Source organism: Linepithema humile, chromosome 1, assembly GCF_040581485.1.
Source record: "Linepithema humile isolate Giens D197 chromosome 1, Lhum_UNIL_v1.0, whole genome shotgun sequence".
NCBI classification, from domain to species: domain Eukaryota; kingdom Metazoa; phylum Arthropoda; class Insecta; order Hymenoptera; family Formicidae; genus Linepithema; species Linepithema humile.
This window is the reverse complement of record NC_090128.1, coordinates 10,274,505-10,299,934: the sequence shown is the minus strand read 5'-3', so window position 1 is coordinate 10,299,934 and position 25,430 is coordinate 10,274,505. Positions and strand designations below refer to the sequence as shown.

Sequence of the window (25,430 nt, the reverse complement as noted above, 5' to 3'; positions counted from 1 at the left end):
ACGTTAAAAGAAATTGCAAGTACATTTACTGGACTTCATTAATCATGCGCTAGAGTACACACATATGTATACACAGATGTAATGCATAGTTTGCGTGACGTAAATGTAGGTATTTATCTTGTTATTTTATAGATTCTTTAATTTCTGTGTATTCTTCGAACTGCAACATTAATTTTAATTTTCTTTTGACTGGCGTCCATTTTTCCTTGTTTAAAAAAAAAATAAGACTCGCAATTCTCGTTTTTTATTTTTTTTTTTTTTTTGTAATTTCCGCCTTGTTTGTCCTAATATAGTTATTGCGTTTCAGAAATGAGAGGCTGTAGATATACATAAACACGCGGACGATAACCCCCGGCATACGTCTCAATGATACGAGGGTCATCGGAGTTACGAGAGCTGTTGAATCATTGGAAAATCTAGAATAACAATCGCAGAAAAGCTTGTTCATTTTACGCATGTTGCACTTCATTTCGATATAAGATAATCCCAGAATTCGGTGGGTATATTTTCAAAGATTTTTAAATTTCAGTCTAAATTCTATCTATTAATCGCTAGATAAGCAAGAACAATAATTAATTAAGAAATTTAATTAATTTTCACGTGATACACACGCTGCACTCCACTTCGTCCATGAGATATGATTGTAAGAATTGAATATGTATATTTTCAATGATTTTTATGTGAGTTCAAAATCTATTTATATATTAATCGCTGGATAAGCAAACAAAATAATTTAGAAAATTAATGAAGAATGTAAAACAGTCTACTGATTAAATATCCATATAATCAGTTGTGATTTAACATTTTAAAAATATTTGTAGATATGTAAATATATATATATATATATATATCTTTATGATTTCTATTAAAATATATGATATTTATTCTTTATTAAGGCAATTTTTTTTGTTCTTAAAGCTCACATGTAAAAGACAGGAGATAAAAGAAGCAAACTTGGTAGAGGCATGAAAACCTTTTCTCCGATTAACAGCATCTACAAAAAGCAAAGAACTAGAAGGAGGCAAGTGGATCTCAAAGTGATATACACAAGCGAAAAAAAGATTACGGGACACTGATGTACTGGATGTGTGAGAGATTACGCAAAAAGCGTAAAAACCACTGACGAATTACGGTAATTGTATATGTCGTCAATAAGCAATTCCGTGAAGCCAGTTCGAACCGGCGACGTAGGAAAAAAAATACTGATCATCGTGCATCAGCCGGCGACCGACGTGTCGTGGTTCTCGCGATTCAATCCGCGCCCCGCGTAACCCTCTCCTCCTTACACGGACTCAAGGGGTTAATAATAAGAGTAGCCGGTACGAATATCGCGCTTTCAGTCGGCCCGCAGCCTCTCTCTTGGCTGTTATTCTCTTGCCGCGTGAGATAAGCACTTCCTGTGAGGAGGAAGAAGCTCCTCACTAGTGTGTTTCCCGTTGATATGTTTGCAACGATCAATTAAGATTTCGAGAACACACGTCGGCCGTTGATTAGTGTGAATTACAAGACGATGGATAAGTTAATCGTATCCTGTGTACTTTTCTACCTGTACTGCGCGTTTCTTCAGCCCTGCGAAGGCGGCGCGAATGCTAATCGGTAAAGATCGTCAAAGTCTTATCGTTTTTATTTCGCAAGACGCTACCCAGCAATTTTCATTATGATCATCGCATTATTCACTCGCGAATATCGAATTTAGTTGCAAATCTCTCGGTTATCTAACTAAGAACAACACTTGCGATACTCGTTGCGCGCTAATTTAATAATAGCTACATTGATTTTTCTTTACGATAAACTCTACAAGTGTAAGATACTATCAAGTAAGAAACTATATATAACCGGGCAAATGGGATAAAAATCTGAAAGATTTTTTTAAAATACTTAAATATAAAAATGTATTCCTTCAACTTTTCAACATCATGGAATTGTACAATCCATATATTTAATTTGTTCGATACTTAAATAACTGGAAAACATTAAATTTAATAAAACCGATTAACATTTGATGTTTAATAGGATTTTGTGTAACATTTTTCATGCATAAGTTTTGGAAAAAATCTTAAAGTACAGAATGGATTTACTGGAAGTATTTTTCAATTTATTATTCAATTTAGCTAACATATTTAATTATTCTAAAATCTAAAGTTTTTTCAAAGTTGGTTTTTTCACAACGTTTCTCTTTGTTGTGCGTAATTAATAATTCTTTTTTTTTTAGAGGATACGTCTTTACTGCACCAAGAAGATTCTTAGCCGGCGAAACCGAGAGTAGCTGTCTGTCGCTACATAATCTCGAACCACCGGCACATGTTCTCTTGGAGCTGCTGTCTCCGGCGTCAGATACAGGCGCAGAGGACGAGATATTGACCAAAACAAGTAGCATCGTCAAAACAGGCAAGCGCATTTCTCTTCCTTATCAGATATTTTCTTAATCTCGGCAATATTGTCCAATTCAGAATATTTAATTTTTGACTTATTGGAATGGATTCGTTATATTATTTGTGTGTGTGTGTGTGTGTGTGATATATAAAGTGCTTCAAAGTTGGTAAAGAATAACATTTTTAACGTTTAGAATTAATTTTTACAGAAAAATAAGTCGTAAAGGACCATTTTTTCTAACTTTAGTGCTTGATATTTCAGTTATCAAAATGCTTTATGTTTTGCTTCATACATATAAAAGTTTACATTTACGATCTTACGTCTGAAGAATAATTAAATATTCGGATACGACTGCAACGTGATAACTCATAATTGAACTTGTTGCCCCGCACGCAACGCGATAACACATAATTGAGAATGCCCCGTGGATTCGTACGTTGATCCGAAGATGAAACAATGGGGTAGCAAACGGAAGTGCGGTACTTTCAGATTCATCGGGCGAAGGGAAAACCTTAAGAAAAGATGACGAAGAAGTGATAAATTTATAAGCTGCATAAGCCTGTCGAAAATTTCGCTCTTGTGTCCAAAAATCCCAGCTACGCCCATGGGTCGGGCATCGTCCTTTCTCTCTCTTCCCTTGCGGCGCGAATCGGACGCTTTAAACAAATCGTAAATTGAAATTGTCGTCGCTTCCTGCGGGGGAGTTAAATAAGCCGAGTCTCTCTCCGAAGGGGAAATAACTAATCGCTCGAGACCACATGGGAAACCCATCTGTATTGTTATATACACGGGGTGAACAACAAGTACCGCTCGATCAAGGTCCGAGTTTATCATACATTTGCTGACGTCGTAGTCGCGCGAAAAGATTTATCAATGAATTGCTAAAGTACGGATAGTACTTGGCGAAGTAAATCACGGAACTTGATGCACCAATGTCCGATGAAATAATTAGGTGGAGATATCTTTTTTTTGTATATTGATTTTGTATCCAAATAATAGAAATAAATCTTTTACGTCTTTAGAAAAATTCTAAAAGCTTGACTATTCTATCTTCTTCGAATCATTTAATTTAGCTGCAATTGTTGCAGTAATAATTAATCTAATTAACTTACTTAATTATACACTTTTACACCTGATAGCAATTTGTTTATGTCTGCCATCATTTTTGTAGTTCAAATATCTGTGCTTGTAAAATAAATAATTTTAATAATGCTTATTTGTGTTTGCAGGAATAGAAACATGTTTGGAGCTGGCAGTACCCTTTACGAAATACTTCAGCGGACGATTACGATTGAAAATAAAGTTCGACAAATATCCCGATTATGTCGTGGAAACGGAAAAGGAAGTCTACATCGAGCACGATTCTTTAATCACATTCGTGGAGACGGATAAGCCGGTCTACAAACCAGGGCAAGATGTGAATATTAGAATCCTCACGCTCAAGCACGATTTAAAGCCATGGAAGAAAATGGTGCGTTGCTCACAAATATATAATATTGATATCAAGTAATCCACAAATTTAAAATTACTGTTTACAAATTTGCAATAATTAATTATTATAATAGATAATATTAATAACAATAAAATATGTTTTTTCTTAATAACATCGAGTATGCCTTTCTATTTCTAGATACCAAAAGTATGGATTGAGAATCCATCCGAGGTACGAGTAGCGCAGTGGACCAACGTCAGTACTGAAAATGGAATGGCGCAATTAAAGTTCCCTTTATCGCCGGAACCAAGTCCGGTAAAGTTCTTTTTTTTCTTGCAATTATAAGAGTTACATAAAAGGAAATGTCAATGATTAGAATGCTGATAACGCTTTCTGTGCTACAGGGAACCTGGAAAATTAAAGTGGAAAAAAGAAGATCGCAGCCGCAACTGATTCATACAACCATATTCGAAGTGAAAAAATATGTTCTTCCCAGATTCCAAGTGACTATAACTTCACCGGGATATATTCTCGCCGATGCGGAGAACGTGACATGGAACATATGTGCAAAGTAAGTGATCGTCTTTTGATAAAACAAATCGAAATTTTTTGCTTTAATTACACTTTTTGCTAAATTTACACATTGATTTATCTTATATATTATGATATTATAGGTATAGTTACGGCAAGCCGGTGAAGGGTAGATTACTTTTAAAATCGACACCGCAAATACCGGCATGGAGACGGAAGCCTAATCTTCCAGAAGTACATTACGAAACAGAGGTCAATAGTTCTTCCAACCTTTAATCTTCATCAGTTAAAAAAAAAATTCTTTCTTTTTAATTAATTTCAGTTATATCTGCACACAGATTACATAATATTCTACGAATATAGCATGAGACATGCTATATTTGTTAAAATTTCAAATTTAAGTTTGTTGCAACTAATTAATTGTTACAGCTGGATTCGCCAGATGGTTGCACCGAGTTTGTACTGTCGAGCGCGGTGCTCGGACTGGCCCAATGGAAAGTGGCACCGAATAATATCGTTCTCATAGCTAACTTTACCGAAACTGGTACGGGCATAGTAGAGACAACGATCAGTCATACCGTGGTCGTGCAGCAGGCTCTGAAACTGGAATTTCTGCCGTATACACCGAAATATTTTAAATTAGGCTTACCATATCACGGAAAGGTAAAAATCACAAGTAATCAGTTTCAGTTAATGCAAATTAAAGTTAAATAATTGGTAAATAATGAAAATGGCGATAAGAGCCGTTGCAGGATGTTCGTGCTAAATTTTTAATTTTTCTTAAAGAAATTAGTAAATTAGTCTACAAGAGACAGTTAAAATGTACACCGATCTCAATTCGAGATACTTAAAGTGTACGAAAATTTTAAAGTACATAGTTCTCATATATCGAGAAACTTTAATGTACGTATAGGAATTATTGTAAAGAAAGGAAGAGAGAGAAAAAATATCAGGGCGCGAGTGGCTAAGCCGGGAATTGAACCCGGGTCTTTCGCTTGCCGGGCGAATGTTCTTCGAGAACATTCGCCCGGCAAGCGAAAGACCCGGGTTCAATTCCCGGCTTAGCCACTCGCGCCCTGATATTTTTTCTCTCTCTTCCTTTCTTTACAATAATTCCTATACGTACATTAAAGTTTCTCGATATATGAGAACTATGTACTTTAAAATTTTCGTACACTTTAAGTATCTCGAATTGAGATCGGTGTACATTTTAACTGTCTCTTGTAGACTAATTTACTAATTTCTTTAAGAAAAATTAAAAATTTAGCACGAACATCCTGCAACGGCTCTTATCGCCATTTTCATTATTTATCGTTTGTTAAAACATTTGGAGCCTTCCATTATATGTGGTTTAAAGTTTTAAATAATTGGATTATTCTGCACAAGAACTTTAATTGTTTTTTATTTTTTAATTTCTTGAGATATTTACACAACAAAATTTTTACATAGCATCTCACAATGACGCAACGGAAAATATATACAATTATAGTTAAAAATAATCTTGTTATTTGATTATTATTTTATTATTTCTAGTAAAAAAATGGAAAATGTTTCTATTACAGCTACATGTCTCGCGGCACGATGATACTCCAGCACCGCATGAGAAGATTCAGCTTTGCATGCGAGTGCGCGGTAAGGATGAGTGGCTTCGCGTCGTAGTGGAATGCCGCAACTTCACATCCTCGTCCGATGGCTTCGTCGACTTCGTCGTGCCGCCCCCGCACAAGAATATCGTCTTGCTGAGTTTCATCGCGTCCGGTGTCGACTATCCCACAAAATACTATTCGCCAGACACGCGTTGGCGAGTACGTCAAGATACAAATCATTTTAATAAGTTTATATTGTTTTCTTTTTTTCTCTAAATTTAGTACGCGTAAAAAGGATTATTTGCGCGCACTTAAAATGTATTATTAAATTAGATTTTTATGGATCAACCGTCGGCGCATATCGACATAAATCCCTGGTACTCGCCATCGGACAACTACTTGGCGGTGGCTCGTGGTTACCAACCGATCGTCTGCGGGGAAAAATATTCGTTCAACGTTATGTACACGGTACCAGTTAAGAGCAAAACCAACGAGTCCATTTCCTTTCATTATTCAATCAATTCCAAGGGAGACTTGTTGATTTACGGCCACGTGAAGCACCGGCCGACCAGAGACACGGTTTTAAATTACTCAGAATTCCGAAACTTGTTGGGCGCCGTCGAAACAGGAAATAAGACTGATCAGGGCACCATCGTTCACAGGTAATATCTTGCGTAGCAAAGTGGATTGCAAGAAAATTTTGCCAAGCTCATTAAAAGCAAATTAAGATTATTGTATTAAAAATATGTATAGATGTTCAAAATTTACAAAAATTGTTCTCACTACGATTTCTCCTGCTTCAAGATTTCCTCTCAGCGTCAAGATCACCCCGTCTATGGCACCTGTTTCTGAATTGTTACTCTACTATGTTCGTCCGGATGGCGAGATCATCGCTACTACATACTCAATCAAGGTGGGACACTGTTTCGAAAATAAAGTAAAGACCGCCTGGCACACCGACGCTCAAACTCCAGGAACAGCTACCCAGTATCATGTGGAAGCCGCCCCTTGGTCTCTCTGCGGCATTTCTGCAGTAGATAAATCGACTCGTTTCTTAGGATCCAAAGCGAATTTAATCAACGCCGATCAGGCCTTCAAGCAAATGAAGCGATTCCATATAGAGCCAGAGCCGCGACCTACTTGGACGTGGACTCATTGTAAAGGTATTGTGATATAAAAAGTCAAATATATACAAATGTATACAACAGCATGTTTTAATTTTTGGTTTCTGTATATATAAATATATTTACAACTTTTTTAGCATCCATTAATTAATCAAATTTAACATTTAACTATCTGGGTTATCTCTTTACTTATTTCTTCGGTACAATGCTTAATTTTCTGCGCGATAAAGATCGCAATCTTACAAAATAAAAATTGAAATATTTGTCGCCCAATACTTTGCTTGAGAACAATTGTTATCACAAAATCATACATATCGGATATTTAAATTTTTTACAGCGGCGACACAGCCAGAAACGAATACAGAAGAAATCGATCACTTACCAATTCCCGCTTTCGACGAATCGTTCTTCTGGGATAGCAGTGATGACGGACAGGGATGGCGATCGGACATAATATCACGGAAAAGGAGAAGCACAATTTTTCGTGGCGATTTTGTGAATTACGTTGACGCCATACAAGCGTTCGATGTGAGAACTTTCTGGAAATGTAAACAGCTTTAAGATGATTTCGAGAATGATAATTATATGTCCATTGGATCTTCCTCTCTATTTTAGGACTTTGGAGCTATTGTGATGAGCGATTTAATACTGGAGACGCGACCTTGCCCTCGACTTACTGCCAATCGCATGGCTGTAAGGAGCAGAAGCAGGCAGTTTTCACATTTCTCAAACGTCAAGGAGATAGACGCAGCGGATGGTGCGTTTTCACATTGTAAAATTTAAATTAGAATTTAAATCACGATCTGTTAGAGGGTTTATTTTTAGATTGTAATAGAATTTACTCGAAATTAGAGAACAGATCGGCAGTTTTATAGATTTTTTTTTTAATTTTCTTTTAAATCATGTGATGTAATTATTTTGACAGGACGGTTTCAATTTGCCATGGCGAAAACGGCATTGCCTATGGCGTATCCATTATTAAATGTAGGCCCTGAGCAGGCATACGTGGACCAAGTGCCCGATCAACCTGCACCTCTCAGATCTTTCTTCCCCGAAACGTGGCTGTGGGAATTAGTGCCAACTGGGTGTGTGCACATTTAAATTCTTCAAACATATTTATTAATTTTGCTTTTACGTTGCAATTATTTTGTATTTGTTTATAAAATGCGATAATTTTAAGAATTTTTCAAAATACTCGCGCCTTCAACATTTTAACTTTAATTTCATCTATAAGATGCAAAGAAACAAGCGTTGCTTGTTTAAAATCACATTAGAACATAGCAGTAAAATAGAAACAGCAAGATTAATAGCCTTCAATTTTATATTTTATGCCGCAAATATTCATATTCACATTTCTACGAAACTTTTTTATTGTAGAAAAGAAGGCAAAGTAACTATAGAACGTACGTTGCCTCATTCGATCACTGATTGGGTCGGATATACCGCGTGTATCTCACCTACGCACGGTCTCGGGATAGCAGCACCAACTAGCATCACGGGATTCCAACCGTTCTTCCTGGATTATAGTTTACCGTACAGTGTGAAACGCGGAGAGATGTTACGCATGAAAGTTTCCTTATTTAATTACATGCAGCACAGTCTACCGGTAAGTTTAGCTTTGAGAAAACAGAATTTTTCAAATAATTAAAGTTTCAAAATTGCATTCACAGCAGTTTACCGATATATTGTGAGTACCGACTTGGTGTTTGCAGGTGAAGATCAAGCTGGAGGATGCAACAGGACTCGACTTGCATCTGTCGCATGCAGTCGCTTCGTTCTGCGTGAAACCGCGGGACAGCGTAGTGCACGAATACATTCTCAGGCCGCGAGTTCTCGGCGATATTAACATCACGGTTTCTGCCTCGATCGACTCGGATTACGCCGAACCGTGTGGTCCGGAAGTACTTCTGTATACGCGGTAAGTAGATTAATCGAATTCCTTTTATTCACAGTTATTAAATACTCAAACATTTTCTGAACGCATACATAAATGATTAAAAGTCCACAACTTTTAATATTTCATTTAAACGAGAAAAATGATTTTTATTATGGAGAAATATTTGTATATTTCATTATTTATGTAAAAAAAGTATAATTTTGATTAGTACTTTTCATTTAAATATTAAAAAACATGGATTAAGCATTTACTTAGCGATTTTTGCATTTTTTTCAGAGACGTCATTGTAAAACCCATACTCGTGCTGCCGGAAGGCTTCCCCGTAGAAACGACGAAGTCGGCGTTCATCTGTCCGAAGGACTTTAGCGACGATTCCACCATCACCTGGAATCTCGATTTACCCGACGATTTGGTGCCCGAAAGTGCGAGAGCGCATGTGTCCATGATAGGAGATATCTTGGGTCCGGCCCTCGAAAATCTAGATAATCTCGTGCGCTTGCCGATGGGTTGCGGTGAGCAAAATATGGTTCTCTTTGTCCCCAACATCCATGTGATCGGTTATTTGGACGCCACCGGGATCGAGAATCCGGAGCTGCGAGCAAAGGCAGTGAAAAATATGAAAAAAGGTAAGCGTTCAATTTTAGTTTAATTTTAATCCGCGATAAGTTTTATATCATCTGATCCTAACGTAGGATACCAGCGCGAATTAATATACAGACATCCGGATGGTTCGTACTCCGCATTCGGTGGAAACTCAGAGGAAGGTAGTTCGATTTGGCTCACTGCGTTCGTGATAAAGTCCTTCGCTCAAGCGAGGAACATAATTTACATCGATGAGCGTGATCTTAAAATTTCTGTAAAGTGGATGATGAAGAAGCAACTGGAGAACGGATGCTTCCCCGTCATAGGCAGGGTATTCCACAAGGATATGAAGGTACAATGATCTTTGTTTTAAACTTTAATTTTTTTATGTTCGAATAATGAATAGTACATAAACTCTTAAATGTGTTCTCAGGGCGGTTTGCAAGATGACGACAGTTCTTCCTCAGCGTTAACGGCGTATATACTGATCTCCCTCTTAGAATCAGACGTACCGTTAGCACCGTCGCTCATTAATAACGCTCTACATTGTCTGGAAAAAGGAATGAAAGACGACGGCGGTACAACGTATACTGCAGCTATATCTACTTACGCTTTAGCGTTGTTGGATCATCCGAAAGCGAACAACAGCATGAAATCACTTATGAATCGTGCAACACGGAATCATGTACGAATGGCAAAATTCATTATTTACTGGTTCTACTTCTATAAATCTTGAACCGATAGAATCTTCGGTGATAATCGGTTCTTATTTTTAATCAAAAATTTTATAAATTTTTATTCTTGAAAGCCTGGCATGTTTTCTCAAAGACTAATGTTGCAGTTGCAAATCTGAAGTTCACGAAATTTCGCGTATTTGTTGCAAACATTCATTTATTCGCAGGATCTCCTTTGGTGGGAAGACAAATACAAACCCTCGTTAGGGCTGAGCATCGAAATGACGGCGTACGCTGTGCTATCGCTGGTGAAATTAGGCGGCGAGACGAACATGGTCGAGGCGCTGAAAGCGGTCCGTTGGATGTCGAAGCAACGAAACGTGAAGGGTGGCTTCACGTCCACGCAGGACACCGTGCTCGGCCTGGAGGCTCTCACGAAGTACGCCGCTGTGATGTTCAGCAACACCACGGATCTCTCGGTGCTCGTAACTGCCGGCGAGGTGGATCAGGTGTACAGAATGCACAATGACAATCGCATGGTTCTCAAACAACTCCCTTTGCCCGTGATACCCACGATAGTCGAGATCTTCGCCGAGGGTGAAGGCTGTGTCTTAGTGCAGGTAGCTTTACATTTTTATTTGGAAAATAAAAAACTTGAAAACAGTTAAAATTGATAAAAACACAAAATTAATAGTGAACATTATTGAGATAAGAATTAAATTATATAACTGATAATAAACTTATCTTTTCAGAGCAATATAAAATACAATGTTGCACACGCGACCGGCTCCGAAGCGTTTGACCTTTCGGTCAACGCCGCTCCGACGTTGGCGGACGAATGCTCGACGCAAAAAATTACAATCTGCACGAGATATAAAATGGCAGATGGTGAAAGTAACATGGCATTATTAGAAATTGGCATGATAAGTGGATATGTCCCGGATCGTGCGAGTCTTCACTCGCTGCTGGAAGATCCGGCCACAAGTAAGCGTGCGATAAAGATATATTAAAATCAAAATAACTTAATATCATAAATTAGTCACTTTGAAAAAAAAATGTTGCTGAGTTAAAATTAAGAGATATCAAGGAGTACTAAAATAAAATTTGTTTCTGGCAAAATTTGCAGAAGTGAAACGCTTCGAGGAGGACCGCGGTATTGTCACCATATACTTCGACAAATTGATCAACCAAAAGACCTGTATATCGTTTACAGTAACCAGAGAAAATATTGTTGACAGACTCGAGCCAGCGAATGTAAAATTATACGATTACTACCAACAGGAGTTGACGATATCTAGCGTAAGTTTGCGAATATGCTGCTCCATAGTTATTAAATACATATAGTATTTAACAATATCTCATAACATTGAAATGTCATACTCTTTCAGAGCTACAGTTTTGCGCCGACTTGCAGCAGCGCTACCCCGGACGAAGAAATGGAGATTCCTAATCCCGTGCCGGTAGAGGAATTGGACAAGGATATCCCGAAGAGTGCGGAAAAGGATGAAACGGTGGAAAAAGCGAACGAGAGCGGTCAAAACGGCACTGTAGAGCAGATAGGTAACACAGTCCAGAATGTGTCTCAGCTAGAACCACAAATCAACCTGATCAAGAAACTCCGTGACAAAGTAACAAAGTCGGTAACCGGCATACGATCGAGAAACGAGGACGTTCCTCTGGTAGAAAATTCCAATCTCAAAATAAATACAGACGATATCGATACCGTTGCGAACGTTCGCACAGCCAACGCTAACGGCATCGCGCCCAGTAATATGGATAGTTAGTAAATATTACGTATCGCGTACATACGTACGATTCGTCTCGAGAATAAGTTCTAAAAAGAATTTATATTAAAATCTTGTTTAATTATAGATATATGAGATATAAATACGATTAATAGGTATAAGATATCAAATCAATAGCAAGTTCTTTGTATCAATCGTTCTCGTTATTTTCGAGACAAGCCTCGCATTTCTAAATATCTGTCTTGTAATCTTTCGAATTCGATCTCTCTTAGTACCGCAAACGGAAGCTGGAAGCGGGCAAACGCCAAATGAGCCGGACATCAATCTGAATCCCGTGTTCGATAGACTCGGACCACCCAGCGTAGATCTCGATGATATGGAAGCGTCTTTTAACAAACCAGGTCAAGACCTTTCTTTGAATTATGACGGAAATCCTCTCTTCGTCGTGGTTGATCACGAATTGGCGACTCCCGACGGTATCGAAGGACCTGTGCCGGTTTCCGTGAAACCTGATTTTAGCGATCCATTGCTGGATGAGACTAACCAAACCGATCAGAAGATGGGAACAGACTTGAACAATGCGCAATCTGAAACGTTGAGTACGTAAAATCAAATTGTAATTATTAGGTAAAATTTTTCTTTTCCTTCACAAACATTTCGTGTACATTGCTGTATAGCTCGTTCTCCTCTTAATTTATTTTATATCATTTTAAAATGTTGGAAGCTTTAGAACAGAAACTTTTACTATTTGTAAAAATCGATCTTCTTTCTTGATGATTAAGCCGAGTAATTTTTTGGTTTCAGCGCCTCCTGATTCAATCGAGTCGTGTCCCGTATGCGCCGACGAATTACCATTGGACATTAACGATGTTTATTGTTCTGCCAGTAGTGTCATAAAAGCGGCAATCAGACGGTTACGAAAGGCAAGACTTCTGTTAGATATACGGCCATCGCACGAAGTTAAACGTCTCCGTTCGACGATCGCCTTTGTCTTAAGCCCCAATTGCTCTTGCCCGCCTTTAGATAACCGTGAGTACAATTAAGAACAATTACAGTATTGTTCTCTTATCACATATTATTATTAATAATGCGTATTATATTTACAGCTGGAAGTCTAGCATTGCTGATGCACTCCGGCGACAGCGAGTTCGCTAAACGCTCGCACAGTCGACACATCTTAGACGAGCAAGTTTCTATATACGGATTACCGCCGGTTGGCGGTGTTCCGCAAGAGATAACGGACGCACGAGCAATGTGCGCGAACCGTGATGATAACGCATCTCTTAATGTTCCTACGCCTCCTTAATCAAGCCAGCAGGCTGCTCCTCGGCGTTTCGACAATCCACTGAATACGCAAAAAGAACGAAATATATCGTGTGATACTAATGACGATTACTCATACAGGCGTATGGAAATTTATACGCGTGCAAACTTGAATTAGAATCATACAGTATAACTGAGTTGGCCAAGAAATTTTTTTATTATAACTTGATGTATCGTTTTTCTCGAGACACCTTGTATATAATTTGACGGTAGATTTCACACAGGGTATTTTCCAGGTCGATATCCAATATACTCTGAATTTTCATTGCAATTCTCCCCCCCGCCTCGAAGCTCCGTATACAAATCTCTACATCGCACACCCCGCGTTATTGAAATGTGGGATGTGCGGTGAGTAAACGGAGTGTGTCTCACAAAGTTATCTAATAGTCATTTTTATATTGAAAGTTATATCCAAGATAATCCACTTAAGTTATAATGCGTTATCGTAATTCGTGAATAGCGAATAATGAACGCGTTAACTGAACTGTAAATAAAGCACAATGATTTATGACATAATAATTGGCTAATTTAATACATCCATAAAATATTATCATATGTTTCTATCGTTAATTTCGCATTATCTTAAAATGGGTACGTAGCTACGCTAGTTTTCGAGCAACCAAGTTTTACATATAATTTCTTTCCACATTTTAAATGTAGTCGTTTAAAAGAATTCTTTCTAAATGGAGTATTCGACGAAGTTCAGCTAGAATCATTTCGCGAAAATGATGGGAAGAAAGGAAGAACGAGATATGAATACACCTTGAATCTCAGACAAATGTGTTATATCTTTATTTGTTGTCCACGTTTGATCGCATTGTAATAGTTATTACAAATTAACAATCACCTCAATCGAGTTCTCGCTACATTAAATAGTATTTCATTACAGTGTATGTACGATTATTTATTTAATACGATTTTAATCCGTGATTATATTGTCCATTTGACATTTAACGCTGATAAGATCGGATTTGCCACTAGTGAAGATATTTTTAATTGAATCTATTTCTCTGTCCGTTATCATATATTATCCTTAATTCTCGCTTTCGAAAGTACAATTAAATATCAAATGGATAAATTCTCTGGAAGTAATATTATTTATTCACGCTGTATACACAGTTAAAAATGCTTGAAATAAATAAACATATATATACTATTGCTCACTATACACTATTCATCGCGCCGATTTGCTACAATACCATTAAAAACTTAATTACGTGAGGAATGAAAGGATGAATGTAATTGGCAGTAATAATCGATATTCGTCGTCATCTCGCGCTAGATGATTAGACGTATGCTTCCGACTGCGTGCCCAAATAAGAGTTAGGCAGTGTACATTGGCGGTGAAGATGCGTTGGCAACAATACAACGACGAGTAAAACGTAAAGAATGCGTATAAAGATATATGTATATATTTAAAAAAAAAAAAAAAAAGAGAATACTCTAACAATGCGAGACGTTTAAATACTCGAGAACGTTTCAGTGCATTCGCCTGACCGAGGGACATTTTTCTCGTAAATTCGCCAAGTAACATAGCAGTGAATGTAGCAGCTTGCAAGCGATGGCGACCGTGAAATATATTATCATCTTCGCGAAGGCGCGCGACACATACGCTTATTAACATTTACCGACATTGAAAGAGATGTCGCATAGTATATGTGCTATTAGTATATGTACCACACCGATTCGTAATCGGGGATACGAATCTCGAACGGCGAAAAATACACTACTGGAAAAACGACCATCTCGTCAAGTTAAACGCGCGCAACGTGGAATCGTAAAGCGTAGAAACTAGCAAAATAGACTCGCGCTTCTCTCTCTCTTTCTCTCTCTCTCTCTCTCTCTCTCTCTCTCTCTCTCTCTCTCTTTTCTCTCTTTCTCTCCTATCGTATAAAAATGAAAAGCAAAAACAAACACACGTAAGAGATATTTGTAACGGATATGTGTCTTGAGTTACACAAGCTCGATATTAAATTATGTATGACTTTTGCGGAAAAATCGCATCAGATCCATCGTGTATATTCGATTACGGACTAAGGCAATGGCGATAATAGAGCAATAAGAGAATCGTTCAAGCTGTGTCAAGCTGTGTTTAAGCAGAAAAAATAGAGAACTATAAGACACAAGTTGTACTGAAGTATTGTCGTTGTATCGATATGGATCTTACGAGACAATTCCCTAATCAAATCAGTTTTCTTTCGTAAATATTAATACAATATAAAAATCTTCCTATGCTGCATTTTTTTTCGAGAATACTATCGCTACAATATAATCTTATATATAACGCCGTAAACCTACATAAAACTACTCCCAATCAATTCTTACTCAATGCGGCGCAAATGTTTCGATACATGTGTGTTATTATACAATAAATCATATATCGATTTAATATGGAGCCTGCGTGTAACAGGAGGATCTCAGCGGATTAACAGCGGCGCAATAAACGTAACGGCTGATAAATTCGCGCGTATAACACGAAACCCACTTGCGCATAATTGTAGAAACTTTACCGGTAATATCGAGACGAGGAATCGGAAGATATTTTTTTTTCTTAATTCAACGGGTTTTTTATCGCGTCTCACACGATCGAGAAAAAAGGACAACGTTGCACGTAGAATTCGTGGAGCAACGCGGATTTATTGTGGACTTACGCGAAGATCGCTGCTGGACTACTCAGTAGATTTTGGGCGCCGAACGATCGTTGATTGGACCGCTCGTCTTCTTCAGCGATGTGCCCCGCCTGATCTGATCCATGAGGGAGTCTCGCACTTGTACGGGATCCATAATGGGCACGCGATTGCCCATGATGCGTCTGACGCTCGCTGATCTGCTCGTGCCCGCCTGCTGTAAAGCCTGCTGCTGCTGCGCCAGTTTGGCGTTCAGCGTCTCGAGGAAGCCCGGAGCTGCTGTTTTCACGTTCTTAGACTGCTGTTGTTGCTGCTGCTGCTGCTGCTGCTGAAGCTGCTGCTCCGAGATTGATTGCTTCCTGAGAGATTTTGGGCTGCCGCTCGCGTTCGCGCCCGCCGCGGTGCTGCTGCCTATCGTGCCGATGAGTTTGGCGTTGAGCACTGCCATGAAGCCCTGGCCCACGCCACCCGGTCCCTGTCCTTGGACCGCAGTTTGACCGACAGCCTGGCCGCTGGTACTTCCACCGGCTGCACTGACCGTTTGTGCGCCGACGGTTCCGCGTTCTTGGGACGCCGAACGGATGGCCGAACAGGAACGTTCCACCGACGCACGAGTTATTTGCAATACGGCGTTATGCTGGATGATGCTCGAGGGATTATTGTGCGCCTGCTGTTGTCCGGTGGCCTTTCGCAAGAGCGATGGACTGGCTGGAGTATGACGGAGTTCAGTCAGAGTCCTCACTGTCTCGGAAACCGAGATGGATCTAAGAAGAAAAAGAGCGTTAAGTATAACTAGAATCTTACAGGATTATAATTAGACTTTTAAAAATCTAAAAATTTTCTTCCAAAATTATAATTTTTTCCAGATGAACTTAACAAAATGAAAACATTCAATACAAATTTTCATGATCAAACTCTTCAATTCAGATGAAAGCAATTCACTTAGAAACCGAACAATGTCGACTCCCACCTTTGAGACTTAGGACTGGCTGTAGGCGAGGAACCTTCCAGAAGGAACGGAGGCGGCGGAGGAAGGTTCTCCGTTTCGTCGCAAACGTTTTCGCCTTCGGTCACGGACGTGGGGGGTGCGATGATGATGGTGGACGTGCGTCTCGTCGGCGGCGGAGGTCTGATCGTCTGCGTCGATCCTCTGCGTGACATTAACGTGGCCGCGGCACCAGGTACATTCCAAGTGTTCTCGTTTTGATTGTGAAGCGAGTGAGAATGCGGTAAGGTGTTCTGGCTTCCGTATCCGCTGCTAGACTCCAAGCTGGACTCAGACGTCTGACTGCCGGCGTCTTTTTCCGGAACTTCGGTCTGCACGAATTTCAGATCGTATGAGTAAGCGTGAAGCATATCTTTTAGCATTAGTAAAAAAACACAAAAGTAAAAAAAACCAAAAGCTTATACTTCATCGCTTCTGCTTGGATACCTTGTCGGTTCCCGGTGCCGCCAACGACGCAGGAGGGGGCGGCAGAGGTAACTGCATTTCTTGAGCACGGCTGGCGGCCAGATTCGCCAGCTCGTGCATATTTACGTACATCGGCTGCTGGAGCTGATGAGTCGCCAGCTCTGCATCATGTCATTACGTCGATAGATCTCACATCGTATGTGATTAGGTACACGTATATAACTATTCCACGAACCTTTCGCCAAGTGAGCTGGAAGAGGTAACTTGGGCTTGCTCCGCGGGCTCCCGGGCGGCTCGTTCTTCACCGGGATCGTCGGTCGTTCCAGGCTGGAACATCTGTTCGGTATAGGCGGACGATTGCCGCCGTTATTCCTACGGAGTTGTACCCTAGACAGCTGGTTCGAGGAAGAACATGACGAGGAAGAGGAGACCGGTGAGGCGGGCTGGCTGTGACAGCAACTACTGCCATCGCGTTCCGGAGCTTGGAATGTGTAAACGCTGAGCGCCGGTCTCTGGTGTCCCTTTTCGTACGCTGTAACAATAAAAAAAAAACAAACTGAATGACTGAGCAAATCGAAGCACAGAAGTGCTCTTTCATAAAAAATTAAAATAATTGCTTACCGGAGGAAATAGTATGTGGCCGTTCGTTCACCGCGCCTGGATTTTGCCGATCGTACTGAACGGACGTTTCCTGCAAATCAGGCCAAGTTGAGGTTGTCACGGCTCTCGTTACAGTGCAACCGGTACTTTGATTACTTAGAGAAGACACATTTGATACCTAGAAATACAAGCCGTCTCTTTATTTGACTATTAAGTAGTACAACACGACACACACGAGTCAAAGTTAAGCTAAAAAATCTGTCTAAAACTGGCATGAGGAATACACATAAGCCGAATCTAAACGATAAACTAATCACTAGACAGCGGAAGTTTGCAAAGTTTCAGATTGAGTCTTCGAGATTCTGCCAGTATTCTGCGACGGTGAGTGTGTACTTCTTAGAGTTAACGAATTAACAATAAATTAAAAATTATTCTAAAACTAAATTTTCAGATCTTTCAAAGAACTCGTTAAAGAAACTAATTCTCACCTCGTTTCCTCCGCCCTGGGAAGACTTAGCGTAAAACAACACGAACTTTCACGAATTTCTCTACCGATCAATAAACTGATCTTACCTGATGTTCGGAAATCGGTTGATTGTACAATGTGTCCTGAGATGTAAAGCCGGAGTCACGGGAACTGCCACTCGTCAAGTGGCGTAGCGTCGCGATGCCGCTGATGCTGGCGGGTCTGACACCGATTGGCTACAAGGAGTACAACATCGACTACACATACAATAAGCTGTCGCTCGGCGGGCAAATAGATTTATCCGTGCTGTAAAATCTATGCGCGCGTCTACCAAGGTGTATTACGGCTAATGCACTAAAGGTGTTACCACATCAATCATGCAATGTGCATGAAACCAACGAGGTACAAGAAAAAAAAAAAAAAAAAAAAAGACACTTAATGGATCAATTCATAAGAACAACGGTGTGGGGAGAAAAAAAGAGAAAGAGGGAGAGAAAAAGAAATGAGAGAAACCGACGCGTAATTACCTGAGAAAGCGATCGGTGCCACGGATGTCCGGACGGGCTCGGATGGCTTTTACAAGATCCACTACTGCTACTAGTTAGAGAACTGATCGAACACATAGAACTCTTCCTCGATCCGAGAGACAATGATGGACTCGACGGCGGCGTAGCCAACGACCATTGAGTAACGTCGCAACCTTTTATGTCCGTTATTACCTGCTCGGATGCAGGCGGTAAATGATGGGGCGACGCGGCGTGTCTTTGCAATTGATCGGAGACCTCTTGCAGATGCGTCAATTCCATTAACATCGCTATCTCCTCATCCTAAATTGTTAATCACGCATATATGTATATGTACACAATTCTACATCAATTTATGAATGTATACGTGTAAATCTGTGGAGTTTACTAACGAGAACGGGTTTTAGGAATCGGGCGAGCAGACAGAATCTGCCTCTCTCCTCGAGGAGGGCTGCGCGGACGGCTTTCCGTTCCGTTTCCTCTAAACTCAGTCTTTTCTCCTGAACGACCGCTGCTGATGACTCCAGCATCCTATTGAGCTCGACATCGCTGGAACAACTATGACTTTGAGGCTGTCCTTGAACGTGTAAATGAACTTGACCCTTTCGCGCTTTCTTCTTTTGCAGACGCAAAGTATCAGTGGAACGTTTCTTTAATTCTGTCCTTGCCTTTTTGAATTCTGAAAATAATAAAAAATTGAATTATAGAAAGATGACATGTTGAAAATGTGGCTTGCTAGAATATTGTAATGATTGTTAACCTTTGGCATGTTCTTTATCTAAATTGATCAAAGACTTTTTCCAATCTTCCAATTTCTCTTGTAAAGGCAGTACCAAACAATCCATAATAGCGCTTAAAAGAAACAACACATATGAGTGCAAAGAATGTTGAGCAGTTGAAAGAAATATATCTAGAATCTCAATAAATTATTATTATTATATAGAATATTATATAGATTATATAGAAAATATTTCAACATACCTAGTAAATGACTTCATACGAGTTTCTACTGCTTTATGTCTCAAACATATTCGTGTCAATGCTGTACCGATTTCCTTTGTTGCACCTTAATAGCAGAAAATATTTTTAGTTTAATTTATTTTATTTAAGTATATCAATTCATTATTTAATTAAGTATTTAATTCAGATCTTTGACAATCCTAATATATAAGTTTAAAAAATAAGTTTTATTATAATTTATTAATGTAATTGAGAGATTTACCTCTGGCACTGGTTGCAGCATCCGCTATTTTCTGAAAAGCCTCAAGATATGCAGAAATAGCCAAGATAGCAGCTCTGTAATAATATGTATCAAATATTAAAACTAAAGAGCATTAAAAGGTAATAAATCACATAATGTATACTGGTATTTTATCAATACAAAGTAGAATTTCTATTAATGTTGAAAACAACATCATTTTCTGTATATTAAAATATATTTTAAAAAATTATAAGCAAGCACAAGGAAATATTCTATATATTTCAAATTATATAAATCTTCACCTCAGACTTGCATGTAACTTTGTAGCTTTTGAAATCAAATCTTCCCAAAGTGGTGCTCCGTTCTATAAAAAAAGGAAATAAAAAATATCATAATATATTCAAAGATTCCATTAACATTGACACAGTTCCTGCATATCACAGTTTGCACAATATCAATCAAATAGGAATAGTCTAGATTGCTATATTAGTGATAGATAACATAATCATACACGCCCATATATTTGTTTACACACACAATCAAATAACTAGTTCATAAACTAGAATGTATTTCTCAATGTGTGACAAATATACAAATCAAATAAAGCAAATATTTTTGCTTATATTTATTTATTATAACAAATATTTCGAAAAACATAAATAATATTAAAACATTTGACACTTAAAGCATTTGCTTTCGCGTGTAGAAGCTGTAAAAAATGTTAACAAGTGTCAATTGCAGATTATTAATGTTTGTTTCTGAGGTAAGCAATAATAATCACGAGCAAATGCCTCAAAATATAAAGAGCATGTTGTGTAATAAGAGATTATTAGAAAAAACGACATGTTTTTCAAAACATGAAGCATGTGGAATAATAAATGTAGAATGCTGCGAACACTTGGTCGAGTCTAATAAACGATCATTTCTCACCTTCATGTCAGTGACGATCTGCTGAAATAAACCGCCCAACGCGCTGCACTCTCTTTCTATCGTCGCATCCATCTTTTTGTTTGGACTGGCCTAAATTCGTCAATGGGCACTCCGTGCGAGCACGGCAATTGCGACGACGAGTTCACTTCGCGTCGTCAACGTTTACGAAAACGATGCACTGCCGCCAGCGAGGACGAACAGTGTGGCTCGTCATTCTCGATCGCGCGACAGCGTGAAGGAGAGAATGAGAGGCGGCGACACGAGAAAACGGCGAGGATGGCGGGCGCGGACGCGTCCACGCGAAACGACGAGAGGCGTCGTGACTCAATAGACTTTACCGACAATGACACGAAACGAATCTCCGCATTTGCATTCGCTGATGACACTGCAAAAAGAAAATAGAAAAACACGCGTCCCGTTGCACGTTACGTTATGTATGCACGCACGTAAACACAACAGCGACAGACGACGTGCGCGCGGATCGCCGATCGTCAGACCGAGATTGCCAGCTCGCGTTCGCGTGCGAATCTGTTTTCCTCAGTGCAGGCGCTGCTGGATCGTTGCCCCCTACGTGGTGACCCCGTTCCAGAAATCGGGATCGATGTATTCGGTATGCGCCTAATCGTTATCCCGCAGGGAAAAGTGAGAGGGAGAGGGAGAAGGAGGAAGAGAGAGGAGTTTGAAGAAACATCTTCCGGACTGCATAGAGAGGTGCATGTCGTGCGGTTGGTGAACACCGCTTTTGTCTATCACCGCTCTGATTGGCGCGTAATAGCATAACCATTCTTGTTCTGTCTCTTTCTTTCTTTCTCTCTCTCTCTCTGACAATTGTAACAAGAACCGATTGGAGTGTTTACATTACGTTGAACGTGTAATGCAATGTCCAATAAAAAGACTTTTTTTCTAGGGATAAAAAATCGTTAGGAATGCGACAGCATGCAATGCATCGCTGCAGTGCAAATCCTCCGAAAGGATTCAAATTGCATTTGATAACTAATTAGAACAAAATTAGAAGAAGTAAATTATGTATATGTAATTTATGTGAATTATATATAAATTATTTCCCTTTAAAAATGCTTCGAAGATTGTTTAGGTTTGTAATTTTACTGTAATATATAATAATTACAGATATTGCATTACTGATAATGTAGTAAAAAGTGTAAAAAAGCTTTTACTTGGCAAAGATTTATGCAACTTTTACATAGCAAAAGTTTGTTTAGTGAATACACGAATTTTTTTAATAAAAATTCGAGCTGTAGTTATTACAGATTCATTTAGCGGAGAAAGTGAAACAAACCACGAATGTAGTGCATCTAAAAGTAACAGACTTATAGGCGATCAGCTGCAAGTTACGAACGGTCAAACACGGTCAAATCTGATCCTAGATCATTCTCAAGCATGAATACGCTGCGACGAATTCAGCAAATATGCAGACACTTCAATAAAAGTGCCATCATCTCTCTGCAACGATGTGACACGATTCCATTTTTCAGAACATACGCATCGACAGTGCGAGCGAGACAACCGGTGGAGAACAATAGCGACGATCGGCCAGGCAACAAGAAGCCGGTGATCAACGAGACGACGATTAAGAGAATCGAGAAGCTGGCGCTGGTTGGTTTCGAGTACGAGCAAAGTAAACGAGTGCTAGAGGAAGCAATAGCGTTTGCAGAACGGCTGCGGACGGCACACATCGACGAGTCAGTACGTCCGATGTACAGCACCCTGGAGAACGATCACATTCGTCTGCGGGACGACGTGGTGCACCACGACGTCGATCGACGAGAGATACTGAAAAACGCAGCAGTATTAGAAGAGGAGTACTTTGTGGCACCTTTAACAACAGATAAATCCGATTCCAAACAATGAGTTTGGAAGCTATACTGAAGACAATTAGTCCGTACTTTCTCAATCTTTCTGAGCGGGGCTTCGCATACGGTCCTCAGGGTAAACTGCTGCTGAGGAATCTCGAGGAACACTGGTTTTCTCACTGCATCACGATGCCACGTTATAACGTATTCCTCTGTGACACAATTGCAGACACATTGCAGATGCTGCGGAGCAATTCGATGGACGATGTGCTGCCGTTCGCTCTCGCTACCTTGGCAACTTCAAAGAATGCGTGGAACGAATCTCTGTTGTCGGCTAAAGTGTCATCTCATAAAACTGTCAAAATCAATGTGATCGTTGAGGCGTCCGAATCGAAGAATCTGTTACACAAGACACAAAGAGAGCGCAAAGTATGGTGGCGCAAACTTGCACAGAGTCCCTCGAGGTTCACGCTTGCAGAGACTAAGAAGGCGAAGAATCTTGACGTGACGGAAATCGAAGCGCAGTTTCCCTTTGGAAATATCACTGTGGAGACAATCACTCATTATCCTGGCGTACGCAAGTTGTATCCTCAGGTATAAAGCGCAATAGTTTCTTAATAAAATAAGATATTGAGGAGAATGTGAAAAAGAGAAAAAAAAGATAAATTATTTAAATGATATTTATTTACAGACTGAAAGTAATAAAGATATTGCTGCGGATCTGCATATGGTCGAACATGTCGCTTCCCTGGATTGGGGCTGTCTGGCGCTGCTCTGCGATAGTCACATATTGGACAAGTCAACTAGAGCTTATATTCATCCTAAGTTATCTCCGTACAAAACAACGTTCCACATAATGAGACATAAGAATGAAACGGATCTGGATACAGAAGACTTGAATCGCTTTGTGCTATACTTAAATAATATGCTTAGAACAAAAGGGGTTTCTACGATATTAACAAATACAGAACAAATTATAGAAATGTGCTTGATACCATTCGTCGTGTCGGTGGATAGGACTAGTCTTAAGAATGGCATTGTACATGTAAAAAATCGTTCAACGACTCTTAAAGAGGCGGTTCACATTACTAATTTAGTAAAGTATATTACTTTACGTTCTTCCTGAATCGCCGAATCGGCACAATGCAGTTCTAAAATTTCCGACCAACATATATAAGATATTGTTATAATTATATTTAATTTACTATGTTTATTACTGAAAGTTACAATATAAACTGTAAGTATAAATGAAAGTCTCTGATTCATTTTTTTACTCCGATTTTTGTTTGTTAAATATCTAAATTCATATGATATCTTGATTTTATAATAATGTACATTTGTTGAACTAAAGTACGAAAGAATAACGAGGGGAACTTAGATTTCTAGAAAACGCAGCATAGGATTGCACAAGAGGTGATGCATGATGGAAGGAAGGAAGTGTTTAAAAATAGGAAAAATGCTGCGAAACACTCTGTACTTAGCAGAAACGTATGCTGCACGTTTCTCGAGCCTCCCAAGATTGCCCGAATTTATCTTGAATCGACAATTATTATCGAAAACAGGCAGTCAAATGCTTCTTCAATACAAGAGGATAATACTCTTAACCAAAGCTAAGCGGGTAGTTGTAGCTTCTTGCCTTTCAGTACTTTGGTAATATAGAGGTAGAAAAAGTCACAGTAAAGAACTGTCTGTACCAATCCGGCGACAATAGCGATTAAGTCATAATGATCCTCAGCATAATAACGGTAGACCCAGTTAAATAAATACAGTCCTCTATAAGATCCCAATGCAAATAGATAATGACTGGTGATGCTTTCTGCCTCGCCTGTCTTTGATACCAAGAACAATTGTGGTAATATTGCCACTGATTCTAGATAAATGCTGAACGTCCATAGGACCTCTATGAAAGCCAGTTCATGATTGATCAACAGCGCCAGTACGAATGCAGGTAAAATCAGGAATTCAATCCTGTAATAAATGTACCAATCTGTCATCAATCCATTCATGTGCGAAAGTAGTTGGGCAATAATCAAAAACTCACCTGAACGTATCATGATTATGATCGTAAGTAGCTTTGAATTTGACGTACATCAAGAAGACCGTGGCGAAGGATGCGGCAATAAAAATGATCTTCATAAAAGTGTTATACGCCGAGATAAACGTCGTGAAGAGATCTAAGTAACGAGTGGTGTAAACAATGGCAAATAGTATTTGTGACTTGCCGCTGATACCTGCAAACAGTTGAAGCGTCGATAATCGTCGCCGATTAAGCAGCATGACGCGGTAATTTGATTGTAACACATTGTTTGACCGTAATTAAACGGTGAATACGACGGTCCCGTAAAAGTGACACGGGAACGACAGGAAGCCACTCACCGGCGCAGCTCCGCGTCTTCCATATCTTGATAAGAAGTACAATAATAGCTAGGAGATGCGATAGATCACCCAGCAGCCGAAATATATTCATGTTTGCGTTTGTGGAAATGTAATTTTATGTAAAAACGCGGAAGCCAGCTCGCACAGCTCGCTCCACAGCGGCACACAAATATGACGTGGCTCTGGCTGCGATTAAAGCAGATGGCCGACCCGCCGA

General features: G+C 39.4%; 5 protein-coding genes across 11 annotated transcripts; 3 read left to right on the top strand and 2 right to left on the bottom strand.

The window, feature by feature from the left end:
* Positions 1 to 1,312: 1,312 nt before the first annotated feature.
* Positions 1,313 to 13,786, top strand: LOC105677178 (alpha-2-macroglobulin-like protein 1). 2 transcript variants are annotated; one of them, XM_012375602.2, is made up of 25 exons: positions 1,313 to 1,596; positions 2,213 to 2,388; positions 3,603 to 3,844; positions 4,004 to 4,120; positions 4,210 to 4,376; positions 4,480 to 4,588; positions 4,766 to 4,999; positions 5,899 to 6,141; positions 6,256 to 6,584; positions 6,727 to 7,085; positions 7,384 to 7,574; positions 7,662 to 7,803; positions 7,972 to 8,131; positions 8,424 to 8,652; positions 8,759 to 8,964; positions 9,220 to 9,569; positions 9,636 to 9,877; positions 9,959 to 10,210; positions 10,427 to 10,819; positions 10,952 to 11,183; positions 11,326 to 11,498; positions 11,588 to 11,978; positions 12,217 to 12,543; positions 12,749 to 12,973; positions 13,051 to 13,786. In XM_012375602.2, the coding sequence occupies exons 1-25, from the start codon at positions 1,511 to 1,513 to the stop codon at positions 13,248 to 13,250; spliced, it is 5,775 nt and encodes a 1,924-aa protein (XP_012231025.1). In that variant the 5' UTR covers positions 1,313 to 1,510; the 3' UTR covers positions 13,251 to 13,786. The 2 variants fall into 2 exon arrangements, with proteins under 2 accessions (XP_012231025.1, XP_012231026.1); XM_012375603.2 differs by having other exon boundaries at positions 1,314 to 1,596; positions 11,588 to 11,759.
* Positions 13,787 to 14,035: 249 nt separating this feature from the next.
* mim (missing-in-metastasis) lies at positions 14,036 to 21,613 on the bottom strand. 5 transcript variants are annotated; one of them, XM_012375604.2, is made up of 14 exons: positions 21,473 to 21,613; positions 21,027 to 21,411; positions 20,399 to 20,460; positions 20,118 to 20,191; positions 19,877 to 19,961; positions 19,656 to 19,747; positions 19,288 to 19,574; positions 18,899 to 19,198; positions 18,479 to 18,607; positions 17,927 to 18,083; positions 17,541 to 17,837; positions 17,327 to 17,466; positions 16,865 to 17,211; positions 14,036 to 16,658 (listed from the first exon to the last, which is right to left on the bottom strand). In XM_012375604.2, the coding sequence occupies exons 2-14, from the start codon at positions 21,096 to 21,098 to the stop codon at positions 15,941 to 15,943; spliced, it is 2,760 nt and encodes a 919-aa protein (XP_012231027.2). In that variant the 5' UTR covers positions 21,099 to 21,411; positions 21,473 to 21,613; the 3' UTR covers positions 14,036 to 15,940. The 5 variants fall into 5 exon arrangements, with proteins under 5 accessions (XP_012231027.2, XP_067204004.1, XP_067204003.1 ...); XM_067347903.1 differs by having other exon boundaries at positions 17,927 to 17,996; positions 21,027 to 21,609; XM_067347902.1 differs by having other exon boundaries at positions 21,027 to 21,608.
* Positions 21,501 to 22,895, top strand: GatC (glutamyl-tRNA(Gln) amidotransferase subunit C, mitochondrial). Of its 2 annotated transcripts, none has more exons than XR_001101514.2 (2): positions 21,501 to 21,636; positions 22,520 to 22,659. XR_001101514.2 is itself a non-coding variant. In XM_012375612.2 (2 exons), the coding sequence occupies exons 1-2, from the start codon at positions 22,100 to 22,102 to the stop codon at positions 22,893 to 22,895; spliced, it is 396 nt and encodes a 131-aa protein (XP_012231035.2). In that variant the 5' UTR covers positions 21,960 to 22,099. The 2 variants fall into 2 exon arrangements, 1 of the variants encoding a protein (XP_012231035.2); XM_012375612.2 differs by lacking the exon at positions 21,501 to 21,636 and adding an exon at positions 21,960 to 22,119 and having other exon boundaries at positions 22,520 to 22,895.
* Positions 22,892 to 24,090, top strand: PolG2 (DNA polymerase subunit gamma-2, mitochondrial). The gene is made up of 2 exons (XM_012375609.2): positions 22,892 to 23,431; positions 23,529 to 24,090. Exons 1-2 carry the CDS (start codon positions 22,892 to 22,894, stop codon positions 23,961 to 23,963), a joined length of 975 nt encoding a protein of 324 aa, XP_012231032.2. The 3' UTR covers positions 23,964 to 24,090.
* On the bottom strand, positions 23,504 to 25,425 carry KdelR (ER lumen protein-retaining receptor). Its single transcript, XM_012375610.2, has 3 exons — positions 25,214 to 25,425; positions 24,879 to 25,068; positions 23,504 to 24,805 (listed from the first exon to the last, which is right to left on the bottom strand). The coding sequence occupies exons 1-3, from the start codon at positions 25,302 to 25,304 to the stop codon at positions 24,448 to 24,450; spliced, it is 639 nt and encodes a 212-aa protein (XP_012231033.1). The 5' UTR covers positions 25,305 to 25,425; the 3' UTR covers positions 23,504 to 24,447.
* Between the last annotated feature and the right edge of the window lie 5 nt (positions 25,426 to 25,430).

What these genes read in the sequence shown, in the direction of transcription:
- LOC105677178 (XM_012375602.2), top strand. Translation starts at nt 1,511, where the DNA reads ATGGATAAGTTAATCGTATCCTGTGTACTTTTCTACCTGTACTGCGCG. An exon ending in GGCGGCGCGAATGCTAATCG is followed by an intron (nt 1,597 to 2,212) that starts GTAAAGATCGTC and finishes TTTTTTTTTTAG; the next exon opens with AGGATACGTCTTTACTGCAC. An exon ending in ACATGGAACATATGTGCAAA is followed by an intron (nt 4,377 to 4,479) that starts GTAAGTGATCGT and finishes ATGATATTATAG; the next exon opens with GTATAGTTACGGCAAGCCGG.
- mim (XM_012375604.2), bottom strand. Translation starts at nt 21,098, where the DNA reads ATGGATGCGACGATAGAAAGAGAGTGCAGCGCGTTGGGCGGTTTATTT. An exon ending in AGATCGTCACTGACATGAAG is followed by an intron (nt 20,461 to 21,026) that starts GTGAGAAATGAT and finishes CTTTTTTTATAG; the next exon opens with AACGGAGCACCACTTTGGGA. An exon ending in AGATAAAGAACATGCCAAAG is followed by an intron (nt 19,575 to 19,655) that starts GTTAACAATCAT and finishes TATTATTTTCAG; the next exon opens with AATTCAAAAAGGCAAGGACA.
- GatC (XM_012375612.2), top strand. Translation starts at nt 22,100, where the DNA reads ATGCTTCGAAGATTGTTTAG. An exon ending in ATGCTTCGAAGATTGTTTAG is followed by an intron (nt 22,120 to 22,519) that starts GTTTGTAATTTT and finishes TCCATTTTTCAG; the next exon opens with AACATACGCATCGACAGTGC.
- PolG2 (XM_012375609.2), top strand. Translation starts at nt 22,892, where the DNA reads ATGAGTTTGGAAGCTATACTGAAGACAATTAGTCCGTACTTTCTCAAT. An exon ending in TACGCAAGTTGTATCCTCAG is followed by an intron (nt 23,432 to 23,528) that starts GTATAAAGCGCA and finishes ATTTATTTACAG; the next exon opens with ACTGAAAGTAATAAAGATAT.
- KdelR (XM_012375610.2), bottom strand. Translation starts at nt 25,304, where the DNA reads ATGAATATATTTCGGCTGCTGGGTGATCTATCGCATCTCCTAGCTATT. An exon ending in GAAGACGCGGAGCTGCGCCG is followed by an intron (nt 25,069 to 25,213) that starts GTGAGTGGCTTC and finishes AACTGTTTGCAG; the next exon opens with GTATCAGCGGCAAGTCACAA. An exon ending in CATAATCATGATACGTTCAG is followed by an intron (nt 24,806 to 24,878) that starts GTGAGTTTTTGA and finishes CATTTATTACAG; the next exon opens with GATTGAATTCCTGATTTTAC.